The sequence below is a fragment of the Pristis pectinata genome, chromosome 39 (assembly GCF_009764475.1).
Source record: "Pristis pectinata isolate sPriPec2 chromosome 39, sPriPec2.1.pri, whole genome shotgun sequence".
Taxonomy (NCBI): Eukaryota; Metazoa; Chordata; class Chondrichthyes; order Rhinopristiformes; family Pristidae; genus Pristis; species Pristis pectinata.
The window spans coordinates 4,387,997-4,409,179 of NC_067442.1; the positions used below are offsets into that span (position 1 = coordinate 4,387,997).

The window sequence follows — 21,183 nt, forward strand, 5'->3', positions numbered from 1 at the left end:
GAAGGGGAGAGAGGGATAGATGCAAAGTGTGTGTGTGTGTCCCGTCCCCCAGTGACAGTCAGTGTGTGTGTGTGTGTGTGTGTGTGTGTGTGTGTGTGTGTGTGTGTGTGTGTGAGTGACCCGTCCCCCAGTGAGGGTCAGCGTGTGTGTGTGTGCATATCTGTCTCTGTATACGTGTGTGTGAGTGTGCATGTCTGTGTGTGTGTGTGTGTGTGAATGTCTGTCTCTGTATGCGTGTGTGGGTGTGTGTGAGCTTGTGTGTCTGAGTGTGTGTGTGTGAATGTGTGCATGTCTGTCTCTGTGTGCATGTGTGTGTGTGTGTGTGTGTGACCCGTCCCCCAGTGAGGGTCAGTGTGTGTGTGTGTGTGTGTGTGTGTGTGTGTGTGTGTGTGTGTGTGTGTGTGTGTGTGTGTGGGACCCGTCCCCCAGTGAGGGTCTGTGCGTGTGTGGGTCCCGTCCCCCAGTGAGGGTCTGTGCGTGTGTGGGACCCGTCCCCCAGTGAGGGTCTGTGCGTGTGTGACCCGTCCCCCAGTGAGGGTCTGTGCGTGTGTGGGTCCTGTCCCTGGGCTCGATACACGGTTTAAAGCCCATTTTCTCAGCTGTCACTAATCCCTGTTCACTGCCTGTGTTCTGCGTGCGACACGAGACATTCTTGTCCTGACAGGAATTCATCTGGAGATTATTGCTGATGGTAACGCTTCAGATCAAGGCAAAGAGGCAGAAATATAATCAGCAATTATCCTCCCGCGGAGCTGGCAGCATTGGGTCAGGGCTAACCCCTCCATCTGCCAACGATCACCTCGAGGAGGTGGTTCACACATCACTGCTCCCCTTGTGCATGCGCGTGCACGCACACGCGCGCGCACACACACACACACACACACACCTGCGTGTGTGTGTGTCTGTACCTGTGAGTAAAAGACTGCAGGGTCACATCAGCAGGTCATATCAGCTACACCCCTCCTCTCTCCTCTCTCTTTCAGTCCGAAGAAAGGGTGTCAACCCGAAACGTCGCCTCTCTGTCTCCCTCCACAGACGCTGCCTGACCCGCTGAGTTACTCCAGAGTGTTGCACACATTTGCCTTCCCTTAGGTAGTCAAAGTCGAGTTTACTGTCAGATGCACGAGTCCGTGTGTGCACGGGTGCAATGAAAAACAACATTCACAAGAAAAACACAAGAAAGGACACACTTAGAACAAAAAAAGTCCACTGCAGTGCAAAGTGGTCCCAGTGTTGCTGTACTGAGGCAGTGATTAGGGTTGTGCCGGTCGGTTCAAGAACCGAATGGTTGAAGGGAAGTCGCTGTTCCTGAACCTGGTGGTGTGGGGACTTCAGGCTTCTGCACCTCCTGCCCGATGGGGGCTGCGAGAAGATGGCACGGCCCGGATGGTGGGGGGATCTTTGACGACGGACGTTGCCTTCTTGAGGCAGCACCTCCTGTAGATACCACCGATGGTGGGGAGGGATGTGCCTGTGATGTATTGGGGCTGAGTCCACGGCTCTCTGCAGCTTCTTACGTGCCTGCGAGTTGGAATCACCGTCCCAGACTGGTCAGGACACTTCCAATGGGACATCTGTAGAAGTCTGTGGGAGTGTTACCTCCTAAGGTAGGGAGACCTGGACCCGTACGCAATATTCCAGGCTCAGTTTCACCAGTGTCCTGGTAATAAAGACCAGTGACTTTTCTCTCTTCGAATGACTAGTTTACCTTGTCAGGAGAGGGTGGGGTGGTTTCAGTGTGGGGAGAGGTTTTTGTCTCCAGCACCTCCCACGCAGAGAGCCGCCGACTTCCAAAATCCACTGTCGCCCTACACCCCCTCTCCAGCTCTGGTGGGGATTAATTTGGGATTAATTCTTGATCAGCAGAGGACAGATTGTAAGGGTTTGCTGAAATCTCCACTTAGATCTGTCTCTCTCACTCTCCTCCCCTTCCGTTTCTCTCGCACACACACACACACTCACACACACACTCATACACTCTCTCTCCTTCCCCCACCTATCCCCTCTGCCTCCCTCCCTCTCACACTCTCCCTCTCGCACAGTCTTCCCAGCTCGCTCTCGCCCCCCTCAGTCTCTCTCTCCCTGACTACTCTCTCTCTCCCCTTCCTCTCTCACACTCTCTCTCCCCTTCCTCTCTCACACTCTCTCTCTCCCCTTTCTCTCACTCTCTCTCCCCTTCCTCTCTCACACTCTCTCCCCTTTCTCTCTCTCACACTCTCTCCCCTTCCTCTACTCATTCACCTCACACTCTCTCCGCTCTCTCCCATTTTTTCACACCCTGCCTCTCCTGCCCTGTCTCTCTTCTTCTTCTCTCTCTCTCACTCTCTCTCCCTTCCCCTCTTCCACACCCCTCCTTTCTCTCCCTCTCACACTTTCCCCAGAAAGTCTAGCTTTCTTTCCGCTGAAGGATGTGTGTGTGTGTGTGTGTGAGAGAGGTGTGTGAAGGAGAGTGTATGTGTGAGGTGTGAGAGAGAGAGAGAGAGAGAGACAGCAGAAAGAGCTCATTGAGTTTACCAACACTGGCTGTGTGATGGACAGGGATGTAGAATGTTCCAGAACGTATCGACAGACAGCTCCGGTCTCCTCACCCACACAAGGCCGCACTGACCACCGAGAGAATGTGGTCAATATTCACCAGACAGGATCCAGGGACGGCAGGCCTGCCTTGAGAGGAGAGACTGTGTCGACGGGGACGGTGTTCTCTGGAGTTTAGAGGAACGGGAGGAGATCTCATTGAAGCTTACAGAATTCTTACAGGAGGGAGTTCTCCCTGGGTGAGGGGTCCAGGAACAGGGGTCTCAGATTAAGGGGTCGGGTATTTGGGACGGAGAACACACACCTGTCCTCACTGAGGGGTCAGTGGTGGACAGGGTGAGCAGCTTCAAGTTCACGGGCGTCAACGTGTCCGAGGATCTATCTGGGGCCCAACACATTGATGCAATCACGGAGAAGGCACGCCAGGGGCTCTACTTCGTTAGGAGTTTGAGGAGATTCGTGACGTCACCAAAGACCCTTGCAAATTTCTACCGATGTACGGCGGAGAGCGTTCTGACTGGCTGCATCACCGCCCGGTACGGAGGCTCCAACGCGCAGGATCAAAAGAGGCTTCAGAGGGTTGTAGACTCAGCCCAGCTCCGTCACGGGCACAACCCTCCCCGCCACCGAGGGCACCTTCAAGAGGCGGTGCCTCAAGAAGGCGGCATCCGTCGCTGAGGACCCTCACCACCCGGGACGTGCCCTCTTCTCGTTACTACCATCGGGGAGGAGGTACAAGAGCCTGAAGACCCACACTCAACGATTCAGGAACAGCTTCTCCCCCTCCGCTGTCAGATTCCTGAATGGTCCACGAACCCATGAACACTCCCTCGTTATTCCTTTTCTGAACTATTTAGTTATTTTGGTAACTAAGAGTAATTCTTATGCCCTGCACTGTACTGCTGCCACAAAACAACACATTTCACGACATACGTCAGTGATAATAGACCGGATTAGAGACATAGAAAACCTACAGCTCAATTCAGGCCCTTCGGCCCACAAAGCTGTGCCGAACATGTCCCTACCTTAGAAATTACTAGGCTTATCCATAGCCCTCTATTTTTCTAAGCTCCATGTACCTATCCAATAGTCTCTTAAAAGACCCTATCGTATCCGCCTCCACCACCGTTGCCGGCAGCCCATTCTACGCACCCACCGCTCTCTGAGTTAAAAAACTTACCCCTGACATCTCCTCTGTACCTGCTCCCCAGCACCTTAAACCTGTGTCCTCTTGTGGCCACCATTTCAGCCCTGGGGAAAAGCCTCTGACTATCCACACGATCAATGCCCCTCATCATCTTATACACCTCTGTCAGGTCCCCCCTCATCCTCGGTCGCTCTAAGGAGAAAAGGCCGAGTTCCCTCAACCTGTTCTCATAAGACGTGCTCCCCAATCCAGGCAGCATCCTTGTAAATCTCCTCTGCACCCTTTCTGTGGCTTCCACATCCTTCCTGTAGTGAGGTGACCAGAACTGAGCACAGTGCTCCAAGTGGGGTCTGACCAGGGTCCTATATAGCTGCAACATTACCTCTCGGCTCCTGATTCTGCTTCTGATTCAGATGGGGAGAGCTTTTTCCTTCTCGAGGGTGGGCAATCTCTGGAACTCTCTCTCTCTCTCTCCCCGGGACAGAAGGTTGGGGGGGGGTGTGGTGGTGTTGGGGGAGAGCCACTCCCCTCGGACCGCCGCAGTCCGTGTGGGGAAGGGGCTCCCACTGTGCTGTCGGGGAGGGTGGGAGGGAGTCCCGGGGTTCAGACCCGGCGAGGGCGAAGTAACGTCCGATTTCGGAGAGGGGGGGGAGGGAACCTGTGGGTGGTGGTGTTCCCCTGCACCCCACCCCCCTGCTCTTGTCCCTCTGCGGGGAGGGGTGGAGAGTTGGGGGGCAGGGTTGGGGAGGTGCTGTCGGGAGTAGCCCGGGCAAGTGGCCGCAGTGCGTTCTGTAGACGGGGCTCGCTTTGGGGCTGGTGGTGGAGGGAGGGGGTGTGTTTTGGGGTGGGATGGGGTGACGACGGAGAGGGCTGTCTGTCCCGGATAATGTCGAGCTCCTCGAGTGCGGAAAGAGCGCAGAGGGAGATTCACAAGCATGTAGTGGTATTGGTTTATTATTGTCACTTGTACCGAGGTACAGTGAAAAACTTGTCTTGCAAACTGATCGTACAGATCAATTCATTACACAGTGCAGTTACATTGGGTCAGTACAGAGTGCATTGATGTAGTACAGGTGAAAACAATAACAGTACAGAGTAAAGTGTCACAGCTACAGAGAAAGTGCAGTGCAATAAGGTGCGAGGTCACAACAAGGGAGATCATGAGGTCAGAGTCCATCTCATCGTATAAGGGAACCGTTCAATAGTCTTATCACAGTTGGATAGAAGCTGTCCTTGAGCCTGGTGGTATGTGCCCTCAGGCTCCTGTATCTTCTGCCTGATGGGAGAGGGGAGAAGGGAGAATGTCCCAGGTGGGTGGGGTCTTCGATTATGCCGGCTGCTACGCCATGTTGCCGGGACTGAGCTATAGGGAGAGGTCGGGACAGGCTGGGACTTTATTCCCGAGAGTGCAGGAGACTCGGCCTCTGACCCACCAATGAGGATTGGCAAGTGACCTCTCTGACTTCCCCTTTCTGATGTCAACTGGGAAACTCAGCCGAGAAAATGACCGACAGCATTCGCTCCGGACCAGTACGAGGTGTTGCACTTTGGGAGGACGTGAGATCGGACTTTCCCAGTGAACGGCAGGGCCCCGGGGAGTGCTGTAGATCAGATGGACCCAGGGGTACAGGTACACGGTTCCCTGAAAGTGGCGTCGCAGGTAGACAGGGCAGTGAAGAAGGCGTTCGGCACGCTGGTCTTCATCGGTCAGGGCAGTGAGTACAGGAGTTGGGAGGTTATGTTGCAGTTGTACAGGACGCTGGTGAGGCCGCACTTGGAGTATTGTGTTCAGTTCTGGTGGCCCTGCTGTAGGAAAGATGCCATTAAGCTGGAAAGAGCGCAGAGGGAGATTTACGAGGACGTTGCCGGGACTCGAGGGACTGAGTTATGGAGAGAGGTTGAGCAGGTTGGGACTTTACTCCTTGGAGCGTGAGGGGTGACATAGAGGTGTATAAAACCACGAGGGGCATCGATAGGGTGAATGCGCACAGTCTTTTCCCCCCAAGATCGGGGAATCAAGAACTAGAGGGCACAGGTTTAGGGTGAGAGGGGGACCCGAGGGGCAACTTCTTCACCCAGAGGGTGGTCCGTACGTGGGACGAGCTGCCAGAGGAAGTGGGTGAGGCAGGGACATTAACAACGTTTAAAAGACACTCGGACAGGTCCAGGGATGGGAAAGGTTCAGAGGGATACGGGCCAAACGCAGGCAAATGGGACTGGCTGGGATGGGAGCCTTGGTCGGCAGGGACCAGTCGGGCCGAAGGGCCTGTCTCTGTGCTGTGTGACTCTGAGAGTCTGGTTGTTGGCGCTTCACTCACTCGGGCGAGCGGGTCCCGTTTGGTCGCACTCCAGGAATGTGTGTTTTCACTGCACCGGGACGTGAATCTGTCTCTTGGGTCCACAGTATATCAGACGCGTGCTGAATGCCTCTCGTGTATTCATGGTTTCCCTGTCAACGGTGGTGGGGGGGGGGGAAACGGGGAGGGGGTGACATTTTCCGAGCAGCAGCTGGCTCCTGTCAGACGAGCCTCCTCCCGAGAGGCAGCAGGGGCAGGACTTAGTGCAGAGGACGAGGGTGTCTCTGGGTGGGCTGACAGATCGAGAGGTCCCCCAGCGGTGGGAACAGGCTGGTGAGTCGGAGGGTTTGGGGAAGGGGACGGAGGGGGGAAGGAGGGGCATGCAGAGGTGGCGGGGGGGGGAGAGGGGAGAGATTTGGGGGCAGAAAGAGAGGGAGGGGAGAGGTGGTGGAGGGAAAGAGGGAGAGAGAGAGGGGGGATGAAGAGGGAGGGGAGAGAATGAGAGGGTGGGAGAGAGGGTTGAGCGGGAAGAGGGGAGAGAGAGAGACAGAGAGAGAGAAAGAGAGAGAGAGAGAGACAGAGAGAGACAGAGAAGAGAGAGAGAGACAGAGAGAGACAGAGAAGAGAAAGAGAGAGACGGAGAGAGAGAGAGAGAGACAGAGAAGAGAAAGAGAGAGACGGAGAGAGAGGGGGTTCAGTGAGTCGTTGACACCAAGAACAAGATGTGTGCAGGACAGGGTGCTGGGGTTTGAGTTGGGGGGGTGGTGTGGGGAGTGAGCCAGGGGTACGGAGAGGCAGCAGGAGGGGTGCAGGGCAGTGAAGGAGCCCAGCGATGGGGGTGGGGGGAGCTGGACATGCCTGGGCAGGGAGGGAGATGGTTGGAATTCTCCGGGTGAGAGGAGGAGGAGGAGGTTTAATTAACAGCGAATGGATCTGTGGGGCCGGCAGCACCAGGACCAGCTGTAACTGAGCTCAGAACTGGCTGTGGTGTGGGGACTGGCACACACACACACTCACACACACACACACTCACACTCACACTCACACTCACACACACACACACACACACACTCACAATCACACTCACACTCACACTCACACACACACACTCACACTCACACACACACACACACACTCACAATCACACTCACACTCACACTCACACACACACACTCACACTCACACACACTCACACACACACACTCACACACACACTCACACTCACACACACACACTCACACTCACACACACTCACTCACACTCACACTCACACACACACTCACACACACTCACACACACACTCACACACACTCACACACACACTCACTCACACTCACACTCACACACTCACACACACACTCACAATCACACTCACACTCACACACACACACACACACTCACAATCACACTCACACTCACACTCACACACACACACTCACACTCACACACACTCACACACACACACTCACACACACTCACACTCACACACACACACTCACACTCACACACACTCACTCACACACACTCACACACACACTCACACTCACACACACTCACACACACACTCACACACACTCACACACACACTCACTCACACTCACACTCACACACTCACACCACACACTCACACTCACACACTCACACTCACACACACACACTCACACACACACACTCACACACACACTCTCACACACACACACACACTCTCACTCGCACACACACACTCACTCACACTGACACACACACTCACACTCACACTCACACACTGACATACACACTCAAACACCCTCTCACACTCAAACACACACACTCACTTCCCAGAAGCTTCTCGCTCCCCAGATTCCGGCCGTTCCGTCGGGAGATCCGCCGAGGTTTGCGCTCCCTGACCTCTGCACTCTGACCTGGGCTGCGAGGATGAAGGCCTGGCCCGTGACCCTGCTGCTGCTCGCGTGGGTCGGAGGTGAGTCTCCGACATCCCGCCTCGTCTCCCGCCGATAGTCGGCCAACCCCGTGGCCGGGGGGGGGGGGGGGGGTGCGGGTGGGGGTGGGAGCGGAATAGCAGGGCACTCCAATCACAAAAACCTGGTCATTCAGTCCAACGGCTTGGTACTAGCTCCTGAGCAGAACAATCCGACCCCTTAACAGAGTCACACAGCACAGAGACAGGCCCTTCGGCCCAACCGGTCCCTGCAGACCAAGATTCCCATCCAAGCCAGTCCCATTTGCCCGCGTTTGGCCCGTATCCCTCTGAACCTTTCCCATCCGTGGACCTGTCCGAGTGTCTTTTAAACGTTGTTAACGTTCCTGCCTCACCCACTTCCTCTGGCAGCTCGTTCCACGTACAGACCACCCTCTAGGTGAAGAAGTTGCCCCCTCAAGGTCCCTATTAAATCTTTCCCCCTCTCACCTTAAACCTGTGCCCTCTGGTTCTTGATTCCCCAAGCCTGGGGGAAAAGACTGTGCGCATTCACCCTGTCGACGCCCCTCATTTATGTACCTTTATAAGGTCACCCCTCGTTCTCCTACGCTCCAAGGAATAAAGTCCCTGCCTGCCCAACCTCGCTCCATAACTCAGTCCCTTCCAGTCCTGACAACATCCTCGTAAATGCACTCTTTCCAACTTAATGGGATCTTTCCTGCAACAGGGTGTCCAAAACTGAACACTGTGCTCCAACTGTGGCCTCACCAATGTCATGGACCTAGTCTCATCGAACATGGGTCAGACACAGAGTGAAGCTCCCCCCACACCGTCCCATCACACACTCCCGGGGTCAGACACAGGGTGAAGATCCCGCCGCACCGTCCCGTCACACACTCCTGGGGTCAGACACAGAGTGAAGGTCCCCCCACACCGTCCCACCACACACTCCCGGGGTCAGACACAGGGTGAAGCTCCCTCCACACCGTCCCGCCACACACTCCCGGGGTCAGACACAGGGTGAAGCTCCCTCCACACCGTCCCGCCACACACTCCCGGGGTCGGACACGGAGTTCCCTTCATCTGATTGGTCTCAGCAGGAGCTGTGTGGAGGCAGACATTCAGGAAGGAACCGATGAACAGGACGTCGATCGCGGGTGAGACAAGCCTTCTGGAGTGCGAGGTCGACGCGGCCTCAGGTCCCGTGCAGTGGGTAAAGGACGGACTGCTGCTGGGACCAGATCAGAATCTCCCGGGATTTCCCCGTTACAGTATGACTGGTGACCGATCCACAGGTAAAGAGGGTGTATTGCAACCTGTCACAAGATATAGGAGCAGAATGAGGCCATTCAGCCCATCGAGTCTGCTCCGCCATTCAATTGTGGCTGATTTTTTTCCCAATCCCATTCTCCCCGTAACGCTTAACTACCCCCCCCCCCCCCCTTACCAATCCAGAACCTATCAACCTCTGCCTTAAACACACCCAATGACTGGGCCTCCACAGCCGTCTGTGGCAACAGATTCCACAGATTCACCGCCCTCTGGCTGAAGAAATTCCTCCTCGTCTCAGTTCTAAAGGGACGTCCCTTTATTCCAAAGCTGTGCCCTCAGATCCTGGACTCTCCCACTGATGATCCTCTCCGCGTCCGCTCTATCCAAGCCTTTCAGTACCCGGGAGGTTTCAATGAGATCCCCCCTCTGAACTCCATTGAGGACAGGCCCAGAGCCGTCAAATGCTCCTTGTACGTTAACCCTTTCATCCCTGGGATCGTTCTTGTGAACCTCCTCTGGACCCTCTCCAACGCCGGCACATCCTTCCTTAGATACGGGGCCCAAAACTGCTCACAATGTTCCAGATGCGGACTGACCAAGGCCTTATAAAGCCTCAGCGTTACGTCCTCGCTTTTATATTCTAGTCCTCTTGAAATGAACACCAACATCGCATTTGCCTTCCTTATCACCGACTCAACCTGCGAGTTAACCTTCGAGGAATCCTGCACCAGGACTCTCAAGTCCCTCTGCACCTCTGATTTCTGAATTCTCTCCCCGTTTAGAAAGTAGTCGACGCCTTTATTCCTTCTACCAAAGTGCATGACCGTACACTTCCCGACGCTGTATTCCATTGGCCACTTCTTTGCCCATTCTCCCAACCCGTTCAAGTCCTTCGGCAGACTCCCTGCTTCCTCAACAACTCTGGATACAGCCCAGCGCATCACGGACACCAGCCTCCCCTCCTTGGACTCTGTCTATACCTCTCGCTGTCTTGGTGAAGCAGCCGGAATATTCAAAGACCCCACTCACCCGGGTCATTCTCTCTTCTCTCCTCGTCCATCGGGTAGAAGATACAGGAGCCTGAGGGCACGTACCACCAGGCTCAACGACAGCTTCTACCCCACTGTGATAAGACTATTGAACAGTTCCCTTATACGATGAGACGGACTCTGACCTCACGATCTACCTTGTTGTGACCTTGCACCTTATTGCACTGCACTTTCTCTGTAGCTGTGACACTTTACTCTGTACTGTTATTGTTTTTACCTGTACTACATCAATGCACTCAGTACTGACCCAATGTAACTGTACTGTGTAATGAATTGACCTGTACGATAGGTTTGTAAGACAAGTTTTTCACTGGACCTCGGTACGAGTGACAATAATAAACCAATTCCAATACCCGACCTGCCCCTCCACCTATCTCTGCATCGACTGCAAACTTGGCCATAAAGCCATCCAGATCGTAACTTCACCCAGGGTAGGAGCTGGTTCAATTGTTCTAACCTCTGACCCCCTGACCCTGGCCAGGGGTGTTTAACCTGCAGATCACGAGGGTGGGGCTGTCGGACGAGGGGAGGTACCTCTGTCAGGTGGGGCGGTCGGATTCCAGTCCGGGGCTTGTCTCTCAGATGGCCTGGCTCCACGTCTTGGGTGAGTATTGAGGAAAGGGGGTGGGGGAGGTGAGGGAGGGTCACACACACACGCAGACATGCACACGCACACGCACACGCACACGCACACACGCACGCACGCACACACACACACACACACACACACACACACACACACACTGACCCCTTGTATACATGTGAGGTTGTATACAATTTCTCGTTACAATTCTTCCCGCTGACTTCATTGCAGAGAGAAAATAAAATGTTTCAGAGCAGAAATTAAAACATAAAAGTTGGAAAAACCCAGCCGGTCAGTCAGCATCTGTGGGTGGAGAAACCAGTCAACACTTTGGGTCAGCACTCCTTCCTCCGAACCAAAATTCTCAGCGGTTTCTCTCTCCACACACGCTGCCCGGCCTGTTGAGTGTTTCTGGCATTTTCTGCTTTGATTTTAGATTTTTATTTTGAAATGTTTTTATTTTCTGGGCGTCCAAACATTGCAGGAAAAGATTTGGGCTTGAAACCGCAGCACCGTCCACCGGTAATGGCAGGATTATATTTTTCAGCAGCTTGCAATGACAATAACGGTGTAACTGTTAGTCACTTAATGGCCCCGTTGCAAGTTCAAATGTTGATTAGTTGTGGAACCACGGGTTGTCCGAGTGGGAATTTGGGATGGGGGGAGGAATTGGCCCTCTGGGACTCTTGCATCACCCCGCAGGCTCTGTCTCTTCTGATAACCTATACCGTCTCTCCGCAGTTCCCCCAAGAGGTCCGCGTTTCTGGGAGTTGGCCGTAGGGCGCATCCCCACCTGGGTGGCTGGGGAGGAGTACTCACTGACCTGTGAGGCAGAGGACTCGAAACCGGAGTCCAGAGTCACCGTCAGCAAGGGTGAGTGGGAGAGGGAGGGGAGAGAGAGGGAGGGGGGAGAGGGGGGAGGGTGTAGAGAGGGGAGGGAGAGGGAGGGGACAGGGAGTGGGGGAGGAGGGGGAGAGATAAGGGAGAGAAGGGGAGAGAAAGAGAGGGAGAGGGGAAAAGCGGGGGTAGAGAGGGGGAGAGATGGGGAGGGGGGGAGAGGGAAGGGGAGGGGGGAGGAGTTGGGGAGGGAGAGAGGGAGGGAGGGGAAAGGGGGGAGAAGGGGAGAGGAGAGAGAGGGAGGGAGGGGAAAAGGGGGGGAGAAGGGGAGAGGAGAGAGAGGGAGAGAGGGGGAGGGAGGGGGGTGAGAGGGAGGGAGGAGAAACGAGACGGGAGAAGAAACGAGACGGGAGAGGCGGAGGGGTAAAGAGGGGAGGAGGAGAGGGGGAGAAAGGGGAGAGAGAGAGGGGAGGGGAGAGAGAGAGGGGAGGGGGAGAGAGGGAGAGAGGTGGGGGAGAGATATGGGGTGTGGTGGGAGGGAGGGGGGAGAGAGAGAGGGAGAGGGAAGGTGCAGGGGAAAGGGGGAGATAGCGGGGAGGTAAAGAGAGAGGGAGAGCGTGAGATGGGGTGGGTGAGAGAGAGGCAGAGAGGAGGAGAGCGGGGCGGGGGCATACTGAGGAAGAAAGAGAGACCATTTGGCCCATCGCATCCATGCCTAGCACATTCCCCCTCTCCGCCAATCTCACGCCCCCATTCGGACCGCGTTCTGAACTGCGTCTAAGTGCCGGTGTAAGCACCTCTGACTGCATCTGATCCCTCCCCCCCCCCCACCCCCACCGCCTCCTCTGAAAGCCCCGTTCCAGATATCCGCCCCTCTCTGGGTAACAAAACCTACCCCCTGGGACCCTTCCTCTCACTTTCAACCCTCCTCCCTCTCGTCTGTGACTCAGCTCTGCCTCCCGTCGCGGGGCAGCGCAGCCGTCAGCGCGACACCATTACAGCGCCAGCGACCCGGGTTCGATTCCGGCCGCTGTCCGTAAGGAGCTTGTACGTTCTCCCCGTGTGTGTCTGCGTGGGTTTCCCCCGGGCTCTCCGGTTTCCTCCCACATTCCAACGATGTACGGGTAGGTTAATTCGGGGGTTGAAAATGGGCGGCGCGGACTCGTTGGGCCGGAAGGGCCTGTTACCGCGCTGTAGGTAAAATTTTAAAAAAAGCAAACCAAAAACTTCAAAGAAAAAGAAAACTGGACATATTTCTTCGATTAAAAAGAACCCGCATTCTTATGTTGTCAGCTCCGCTCCTCTGTATTCAAAGGTTATTGAAGGGGATTCAGAAAAGTTCTGCTCACATCGTAAGGAAATATTGAAACGATGGATTCTGAATTTAAGTGAAGGATCAACGTTTATTCACTAAAAGCGTGATAAGAAAACACCCGACAGCAAATACAGCACATCTAATACAGAAAGAAACTAGGCAAAACTAATACCCGTGCAACACTACGCCCCCCACTGCAACACTCAATACCTCATATCAAAATCACATTGGTGTCGTCTACGACACACACGATCCCCTGAGGGGCCCACCGAGCGTGGGACTCGGCCAGGGCGCCCGCGGAGACCGCGTGCTCCCGTTCCAAAGACACCCGCGCGCGGGTGCGGAAGACGGGCAGGCAGGCAGGCCGACCGGCCGGTACCCTCGGCTGCCCGCCGCCGCCGCCGCGTCCCCTGGGTGGCCAGCTTGGCCGGGCTCAGCGGAAGACCCACCAGGAGATCCTCCGCGCGCCCCTCTCCGCGCCGCACCGGGTGCCCGTAAACCGACAGCGCCGGGCTGAGGTGTGGCCAGAACTTAAGCAGCAGCCCCCGCAGATACTCGAAGAGGGGCTGCAACCTCTCGCACTCCGCGTATGCGCGGTACACCATCTCCTCCCGGCCGCAGAAGTGACAGGCGGCCAGGGTGTCGGTGAACCGGCTCAGGAAACGGTTGCACGGCACGGCCCGGTGCAACACCCTCCACCCCAGGTCCCCGATGTACAGCGGGAGGACTCCCGCGTAGAGGGACCTCCACTGGGGACTGCCCTTCCATTTAAATAGGATGGATCTCTTGGCCAGTAATGTAACAAAGGCAATCATACGACAAGCTGAAGCGGATAAATGGCCAGAATCCATCAATGGTAACCCAAAAATTGCAGTGATAGGATGGGGTTGTAGATCAATATTCAATACGGTTGAAATAACATTAAAAATGTCTTTGCCCCAGAACACTCAATGCAAAGAGATGCATTTCACTGTGTGTTTCGATGTAAAGATCTCTTATAGACGTCTATCGGATCTACTCCCCTCAGCACCCGACGCTCCGGGGAAACAAGTCCAACTTGTCTAATCCTTCCCCAAAACTACAGCCCTCCAGTCTAGCCAACATGCTGGTGAATGTTCTTCTGCGCAATCACATCCTTCCCATAGAATGGTCACCAGAATTGCACCCGTGAAATTCCTCTCTCTCTCTCCGCTGTGGCCGAAACAGTAGGGTAGTCCCCAGATTTTGACTTTAAGGAGCACATTTACGGCATCGACCACAGGGCTTTGATTTTGCCTGATTGGAGCTGTTGGCTACTCACAGGTGGGGTAAATATTTCTGCGGTTGACGTCGTTGTCAAGCAAGGTTCCAACGAGAAAGTCTTCAGTACTGTGTCCACTGTCAGGTGAGTTGAGATTGACAGAGGGCACCGTCCCATCGAGGACGGGTCAGACACAGGGTGAAGCTCTCTCCGCACCGTCCCGTCACACACTCCCGGGGTCAGATGCAGGGTGAAGCTCCCTCCGCACCGTCCCGTCACACACTCCCGGGGTCAGACACAGGGTGAAGCTCCCTCCGCACTGTCCCGTCACTCACTCCCAGGGTCAGACTCAAGGTGAAGCTCCCCCCGCACCGTCCCATCACACGCTCCCGGGGTCAGACGCAGGGTGAAGCTCCCTCCGCACTGTCCCGTCACACACTCCCGGGGTCAGACATAGGGTGAAGCTCCCTCCACACCGTCCCATCACACACTCCCAGGGCAGGGGGAACACTTTTTACGGGGGGGTATCTTGTCTCTGCAGATTTACTGCAAAAAGTTCCGATAACGGCAAGCGAATGGCATGTTCAGCGATGAACCAGGCTCTCCATCAGCCGCGGATCACACACTTCACCATGAATGTTCTGTGTGAGTGCCTTCAGTTTGAGGTTCAACACCGCACAGGGGCACAAGAAGCCATAGCGATGGTGCAGAAGAGATTTACAAGGATGCTGCCTGGATTGGGGAGCATGCCTTATGAAAACAGGTTGAGGGAACTCAGCCTTTTCTCCTTGGAGCGACGGAGGATGAGGGGGGACCTGACAGAGGTGTATAAGATGATGGGAGGCATTGATTGTGTGGATAGTCAGAGGCTTTTCCCCAGGGCTGAAATGGTGGCCACAAGAGGACACAGGTTGAGAGTGGTGAGTGCGGGGAACGGGCTGCTGGCAACGGTGGATACGATAGGGTCTTTTAAGAGACCTTTGGATAGTTACATGGAGCTGAGTAAAATAGAGGGCTATGGGTAAGTCTAGTCATTTCTAAGGTAGGGACATGTTCGGCACAGCTTTGTGGGCCGAAGGGCCTGTATAGTGCTGTAGGTTTTCTACGTTTCTATGTTTCTAACACCGTGACAGTCAGTGAAACGAAAATTCACTGGAGCGACACGAGTGAAAGATACCTGACCCTCCCACCACCCCCCCCCCCCCCACAGGCGTTCGGCACGCTGGCCTTCATCGGGCAGGGCACTGAGGACAGGAGTTGGGAGGTGATGTTGCAGTTGTACAGGATGTCGGTGAGGCCGCACTTGGAGAATTGTGTTCAATTTTGGTCACCCTGCTGTAGGAAAGATGCCATTAAGCTGGAAAGAGCGCGGAGGGAGATTTATGAGGATGTTGCCGGGACTCGAGGGACTGAGTTACGGAGAGAGGTTGAGCAGGTTGGGACTTTATTCATTGGAGCGTGAGGGGTGACCTTATAGTGGTGTATAAAACCATGAGGGTCATCGATAGGTCGAATACACACAGTCTTTCTCCCCCAGGGTTGGGGAATCAAGAACTGGAGGGCACAGGTTTAAGGTGAGAGGGGGAGAGATTTAATAGGAACCTGAGGGGCAACTTCTTCACCCAGAAGGTGGTCAGCATAGGGACGTGCTTGAGTAAATAAGATCTTTGGTCACATTTGGAGTTTGATTCAGATAAGTGCGAGGTTTTGCACTTTGGGAAGTCAAATCAAGGTTGGGACTTTCCCAGTGAGCGGCAGGGCCCTGGGGTGTGTTGTTAGGACAGAGGGACCTTGGAGTACAAGTACATGGTTCCCTGAAAGTGGCGTCGCAGGTAGACAGGGCGGTGAAGAAGGCGTTCGGCACGCTGGCCTTCATCGGTCAGGGCACTGAGTACAGGAATTGGGAGGTTACGTTGCAGTTGTACAGGACGTCGGTGAGGCCGCACTTGGAGTATTGTGTTCAGTTCTGGTCGCCCTGCTGTAGGAAAGATGTTACTAAACTGAAAAGAGTGCAGAGGGAGATTTACAAGGATGTTGCTGGGACTCAAGGGACTGAGTTATAGGGAGAGGTTGGACAGGCTGGGACTTGATTCCTTGGAGCGTAGGAGACTGAGGGGTGACCTTATAGAGGTGTATAAAACCATGAGGGGCATCGATAGGGTAAATGCACACAGTCTGTTTCCCCCAGGGTTGGGGAATCAAGAACTAGAGGGCACAGGTCTAAGGTGAGAGGGGAAAGATTTAGTAGGGACCTGAGGGGGCAACTTTTTTACATTAAGTGTGGTCCGTGTGTGGAACGAGCTGCCAGAGGAAGTGGGTGAGGCAGGTACATCAACATTTGAAACAGGTCCACGGATGGGAAAGGTTCAGAGGGATACGGGCCAAACATGGGAAAATGGGACCGGCTTGGATGGGAATCTTGGTTGGCAGGGACCGGTTGGGCCGAAGGGCCTGTCTCCGTGCTGCGTGGCTCTGTGTGAGGGGGGAGTGAATTTTGCGGGGGTTCTGTACACCTGTCCTTCACCGCGTGAGTCTCCTGAACTCCGACAGATCCTGAATGGAGACCAAAGTGGGAGAAAGACTCCCGCCCCAGGTCTGTCCCTTGTTCTCCGCCCGACCCTATCCCTCGAGCTCCCACGGGAACGCCGGAGAAACGATCCCCAGTGGGTGGGGATGGGAGAGAGAGAGAGAGAGAGAGAGAGTGATAGAGAGAGTGATAGAGAGAGTGATAGAGAGAGGGAGAGAGAGAGAGAGGGAGAGATGGAGAGAAAGGGAGCTAGAGAGAGAGAGAGCTAGAGAGAGGAGAGAGATAGAGATGGAGAGAGAGAGAGATAAAGAGAGAGCTAGAGAGAGAGATGGATAGAGACGGAGAGAGAGAGAGATAGAGAGATAGAGAGAGAGATAGAGAGAGAGAGCTAGAGAGAGAGAGATGGAGAGAGATGGAGAGAGATGGAGAGAGAGATAGAGAGAGAGATAGAGAGAGAGAGATAGAGAGAGAGAGAGCTAGAGAGAGAGAGATGGAGGGAGAGAGAGATAGAGAGATAGAGAGAGAGATAGAGAGAGAGAGATGGAGGGAGAGAGAGATAGAGAGATAGAGAGAGAGATAGAGAGAGTGATAGTGATAGAGAGAGAGAGGGAGACAGAGACCCTGTGACCTCTCATTCAACTCCATGACCCCATGACCCTTCCCCTTTACCGTCTGACCTTGTGACCTCGCTCTTTCATCTCTGTGACCCTGCAACCCTCCCCCTTTTCCTGCTGACGTGACCCCATCTCATTCAGGTCTGTGAGCCGGTAACCCTTCCCCTTTCCCCTCTGACCTCGTGACCTCCCATGCCACTATGACTCCCCATTCCACCCTGACCCTGTGACCCCCCCCCCGTTCTCCTCTGACCATCGACCTCCCCCGTTCCCTCCATGCCCTCCAACCTTGACCCTGTAACCTCTCTCGTTCAACCCACGACCTTTTCACCACACTCTGACCTTGCGGTGCACTCTTTGACCCCAGTTCCCCCGCAGAAGCCGAAGATCAAAGGTTACAATGGGCAGCCGGTGAACGCGGGAGTGACCCTTGAACTGATCTGCACCTCCGGAGGAGGCAACCCATTGGCCACCCTCCAGTGGCTGAAGGTGAGAGGCAGCCAATCACAGAGGTGGGGGGAGAGGGTTACAGCCAATTACAGAAGAGGGAGTTGCAGCCAATCACTGCGAGAGAGAGAGAGTCACGGCCAATCACATGGGGAGAGATGCAGCCACTCAGAGGGGATAGAGTCACGGTCAACCACCAGGGGGAGAGAGGGTCGCAGCCAATCAGGGGTTAGATGTGCAGGGAAAGGGAGAGACAGCCAATCACAGAGGGGAGAGGGTTACAGCCAATCACAGGAGCTAGAGTCATAGCCAATCACGGGGGGGGGGGGTAAGTCATAGACAATTGGAGGGGGAGTGAGCCTCAGCCAATCACAGGAGAGAAAGACGCAGCCAATCACAGGGGGAATAGAGTGACCGCTAATGGCCAGGAGGGAGAATAACAGCCAATCACAGGGGACACGAGTCACACCAATTACAGGGGAGAGATTCACTGCCAATCAGAGTGGAAAGTCCCGGCCAATCAGTGAGGGAGACCGTCCCGGCCAATCATAGGGGGAAGGGAGTCAACAGCCAATCACAGGGAGAGAGAGAGAGAGAGGCACAGCCAATCACGGGGGCGGGGGGAATAGACACAACCAATCACAAGTGGATAGAGTGGTCAATCACCGGCGGGGGGGGGGGGAAAGAGGGTCGCAACCAATCACAGGGGTTAGACGTCCAGGGAAAAGGAGAGACAGCCTATCACAAGAGGGGAGAGGCTTACAGCCAATCACAGGGGCTAGAGTCATAGCCAATCGGAGGGTGAGGGAGCCTCAGCCTGCTGTAGGAAAGATCCCATGAAGCTGGAAAGAGCGCAGAGGGAGATTTACGAGGACGTTGCCGGGACTCGAGGGACTGAGTTATAGGGAGAGGGTGGACGGGCTGGGACTTGATTCCTTGGAGCGTAGGAGACTGAGGGGTGACCTTATAGAGGTGTGTAAAATCATGAGGGGCATCGATAGGGTGAGTGCGCACAGTCTGTTTCCCCCCAGGGTTGGGGAATCAAGAACTAGAGGGCACAGGTTTAAGGTGAGATAAGATTTCTTTATTAGTCACATGTACATCGAAACACGCAGTGAGATGCATCTTTTGCGTCGAGTGTTCTGGGGGCAGCCCGCAAGTGTGGCCACGCTTCCGGTGCCAACACAGCACGCCCACAACTTCCTAACCCGTACGTCTCTGGAATGTGGGAGGAAACCGGAGCACCCGGAGGAAACCCGCGCAGACCCGCGGGGAGAACGTACAAACTCCTTACAGGCAGCGGCCGGAATTGAACCCGGGTCGCTGGCGCTGTAATAGCGTCATGCTGACGGCTACACCACTGTGGTGAGAGGCGGAGAGATTTAGTAGGGACCTGAGGGGCAACTTCTTCACCCAGAGGGTGGTCCGTGTGTGGAACGAGCTGCCAGAGGAAGTGGGTGAGGCAGGGACATTTAAAAAGCACTTGGACAGGTCCACGGATGGGAAAGGTTTAGAGGGATACGGGCCAAATGCGGGCAGATGGTACTGGCTTGGATGGGAATCTTGGTCGGCAGGGACCAGTTGGGCCGTGTTTCCGTGCTGTAGGACTCGATGACCGTGGGATGTATCCGTCAGCTGGGGCTGTACTGCTGGACAGAGTAAAAATCGCAGACTGTTGACACATCGTACAAAAGGACAATCCCCACACAGGCAGAGAGAACGAGTGACCTACAATCCATTCTGGAAAGGGCCTTCGAGCTGAAACCTTCACTGTGCATCTCTCCCCGCAGAAGCTGCCTGACCCGCCGAGCGTTTCCGGCGTCTCCTGCTTTGAGTTCGGACTTCCCGCGTCCGCAGTTTTCCCCCGATCCGCACCGGGAGACGGGTAGCAGGATCGGGAGGGAGGGAAAGTGGCCGTTAGTGCGAGCTGTAAGGCTTCGGAGAGGGTGTGGGAGAGGTTCACCAGGACGCTGCCTGGATTAGAGAGCATGAGCTATAAGGAGAGGTCGGACAAACTTGGGTTGTTTTCTCTGGAGCGGCAGAGGCTGAGGGGAGACCTGATAGAGGTTTATAAGATTATGAGAGGCACAGATAGCCGGTATCTTTCTCCCCCAGGATTGAAATGTCTAATATCAGAGGACGTGCATTTAAAGTGAGAGGGGGTAAGTTCAGAGGAGATGTGCGGGGCAAGTTTTTTTACACAGAGCGCGGTGGGTGCCTGGAATGTGCTGCCAGGGGTGGGGGTGGAGGCAGATACGATAGAGGGGTTTACGAGGCTGTTAGATATGCGGGGAATGGAGGGAGATGGACCGTGTGCAGGCAGAAGGGATTTAGTTTAATTCGGTATCGCGTTCAGCACAGACACGGTGGGCTGAAGGGCCTGTTCCTGTGCTGTACTGTTCGATGTTCTGTGTACCATGCGTCTGTACCTGGGGTATCAATGCTCGATGTATCTGTGCTGTGTACACCTCCCTCAGGGAGACGGGGTTCTCTCCAGGAACTGGGGAACGGGGAGCCAGAAGGGCACGGTACGGAGCGTCCTGCTGTACCCGGTCACGCCCGAGGATAACGGAGCCATACTCGGCTGTGAGGCAGCCAACCACGTCACAGCGGCGCCGCTGAGGACGGACGTCACTCTCCGTGTGGTGTGTGAGTGAAAGGTCGGCGGGGCACACCCGTGTGCACACACACACACACGCACTCACACTCACACACACACTCACACACACTCATACACACACTTACACACTCTCACACACACACTCACACAGACAGACACACACTCACACTCACACAATCACACTTACACACTCACACACTCACACACTCACACACACACTCACACACACTTACACACTCTCTCACACACACTCACTCACACTTACACACACACACTCACACACACACTTACACACTCACACCCACACTCATACACACACACACACTCACTCACATAGACACAGACAGACACACACTCACACACACTCACTCACATTTACACACTCACACACACTCACACCCACACTCACACTCACACACTCACTCACACTCACACTTACACACTCACACACAAACACACAGACAGACACAGACAGACACACTCACACACACACACACACACACACACACACACACACACACACACACACACACGTCAGCACTGTCCCGGACTGACCCCGTTCCCGTTTCTGCTCAGTTCCCCCAGATCATGTGGAGATCATCGGATTGACTGAAGTCCTGGAAGGCAGCAATGTCTCAGTGACCTGCCAAACCTCGAGCAGCAATCCCCCGGCGCATATCCGCTGGTGGGCTTTTGGCGTGGAGTTAAATGTAACCAAGGAAACCTACGAAAAGGTCAGTTTGTCCCGCAGCGCTCCCTCCTCACCGCCCCCCCCCCCACTA

The 21,183-nt window shown here is 54.9% G+C and overlaps 1 protein-coding gene across 1 annotated transcript in view; it reads left to right on the forward strand.

Annotated features, from left to right (window-relative positions):
• The first annotated feature begins 7,829 nt into the window (after positions 1–7,829).
• Positions 7,830–21,183, forward strand: part of nphs1 (NPHS1 adhesion molecule, nephrin) — a 41,246-nt gene continuing 27,892 nt past the window's right edge. The window contains exons 1-9 of the mRNA XM_052045368.1: positions 7,830–7,939; positions 8,995–9,192; positions 10,700–10,822; positions 11,543–11,674; positions 14,256–14,337; positions 14,735–14,838; positions 17,702–17,823; positions 20,259–20,430; positions 20,978–21,135. Of these exons, the coding sequence (XP_051901328.1) occupies positions 7,894–7,939; positions 8,995–9,192; positions 10,700–10,822; positions 11,543–11,674; positions 14,256–14,337; positions 14,735–14,838; positions 17,702–17,823; positions 20,259–20,430; positions 20,978–21,135 (1,137 nt within the window). The 5' untranslated portion in view covers positions 7,830–7,893. The remainder of the gene's footprint in view (positions 7,940–8,994; positions 9,193–10,699; positions 10,823–11,542; positions 11,675–14,255; positions 14,338–14,734; positions 14,839–17,701; positions 17,824–20,258; positions 20,431–20,977; positions 21,136–21,183) is intronic.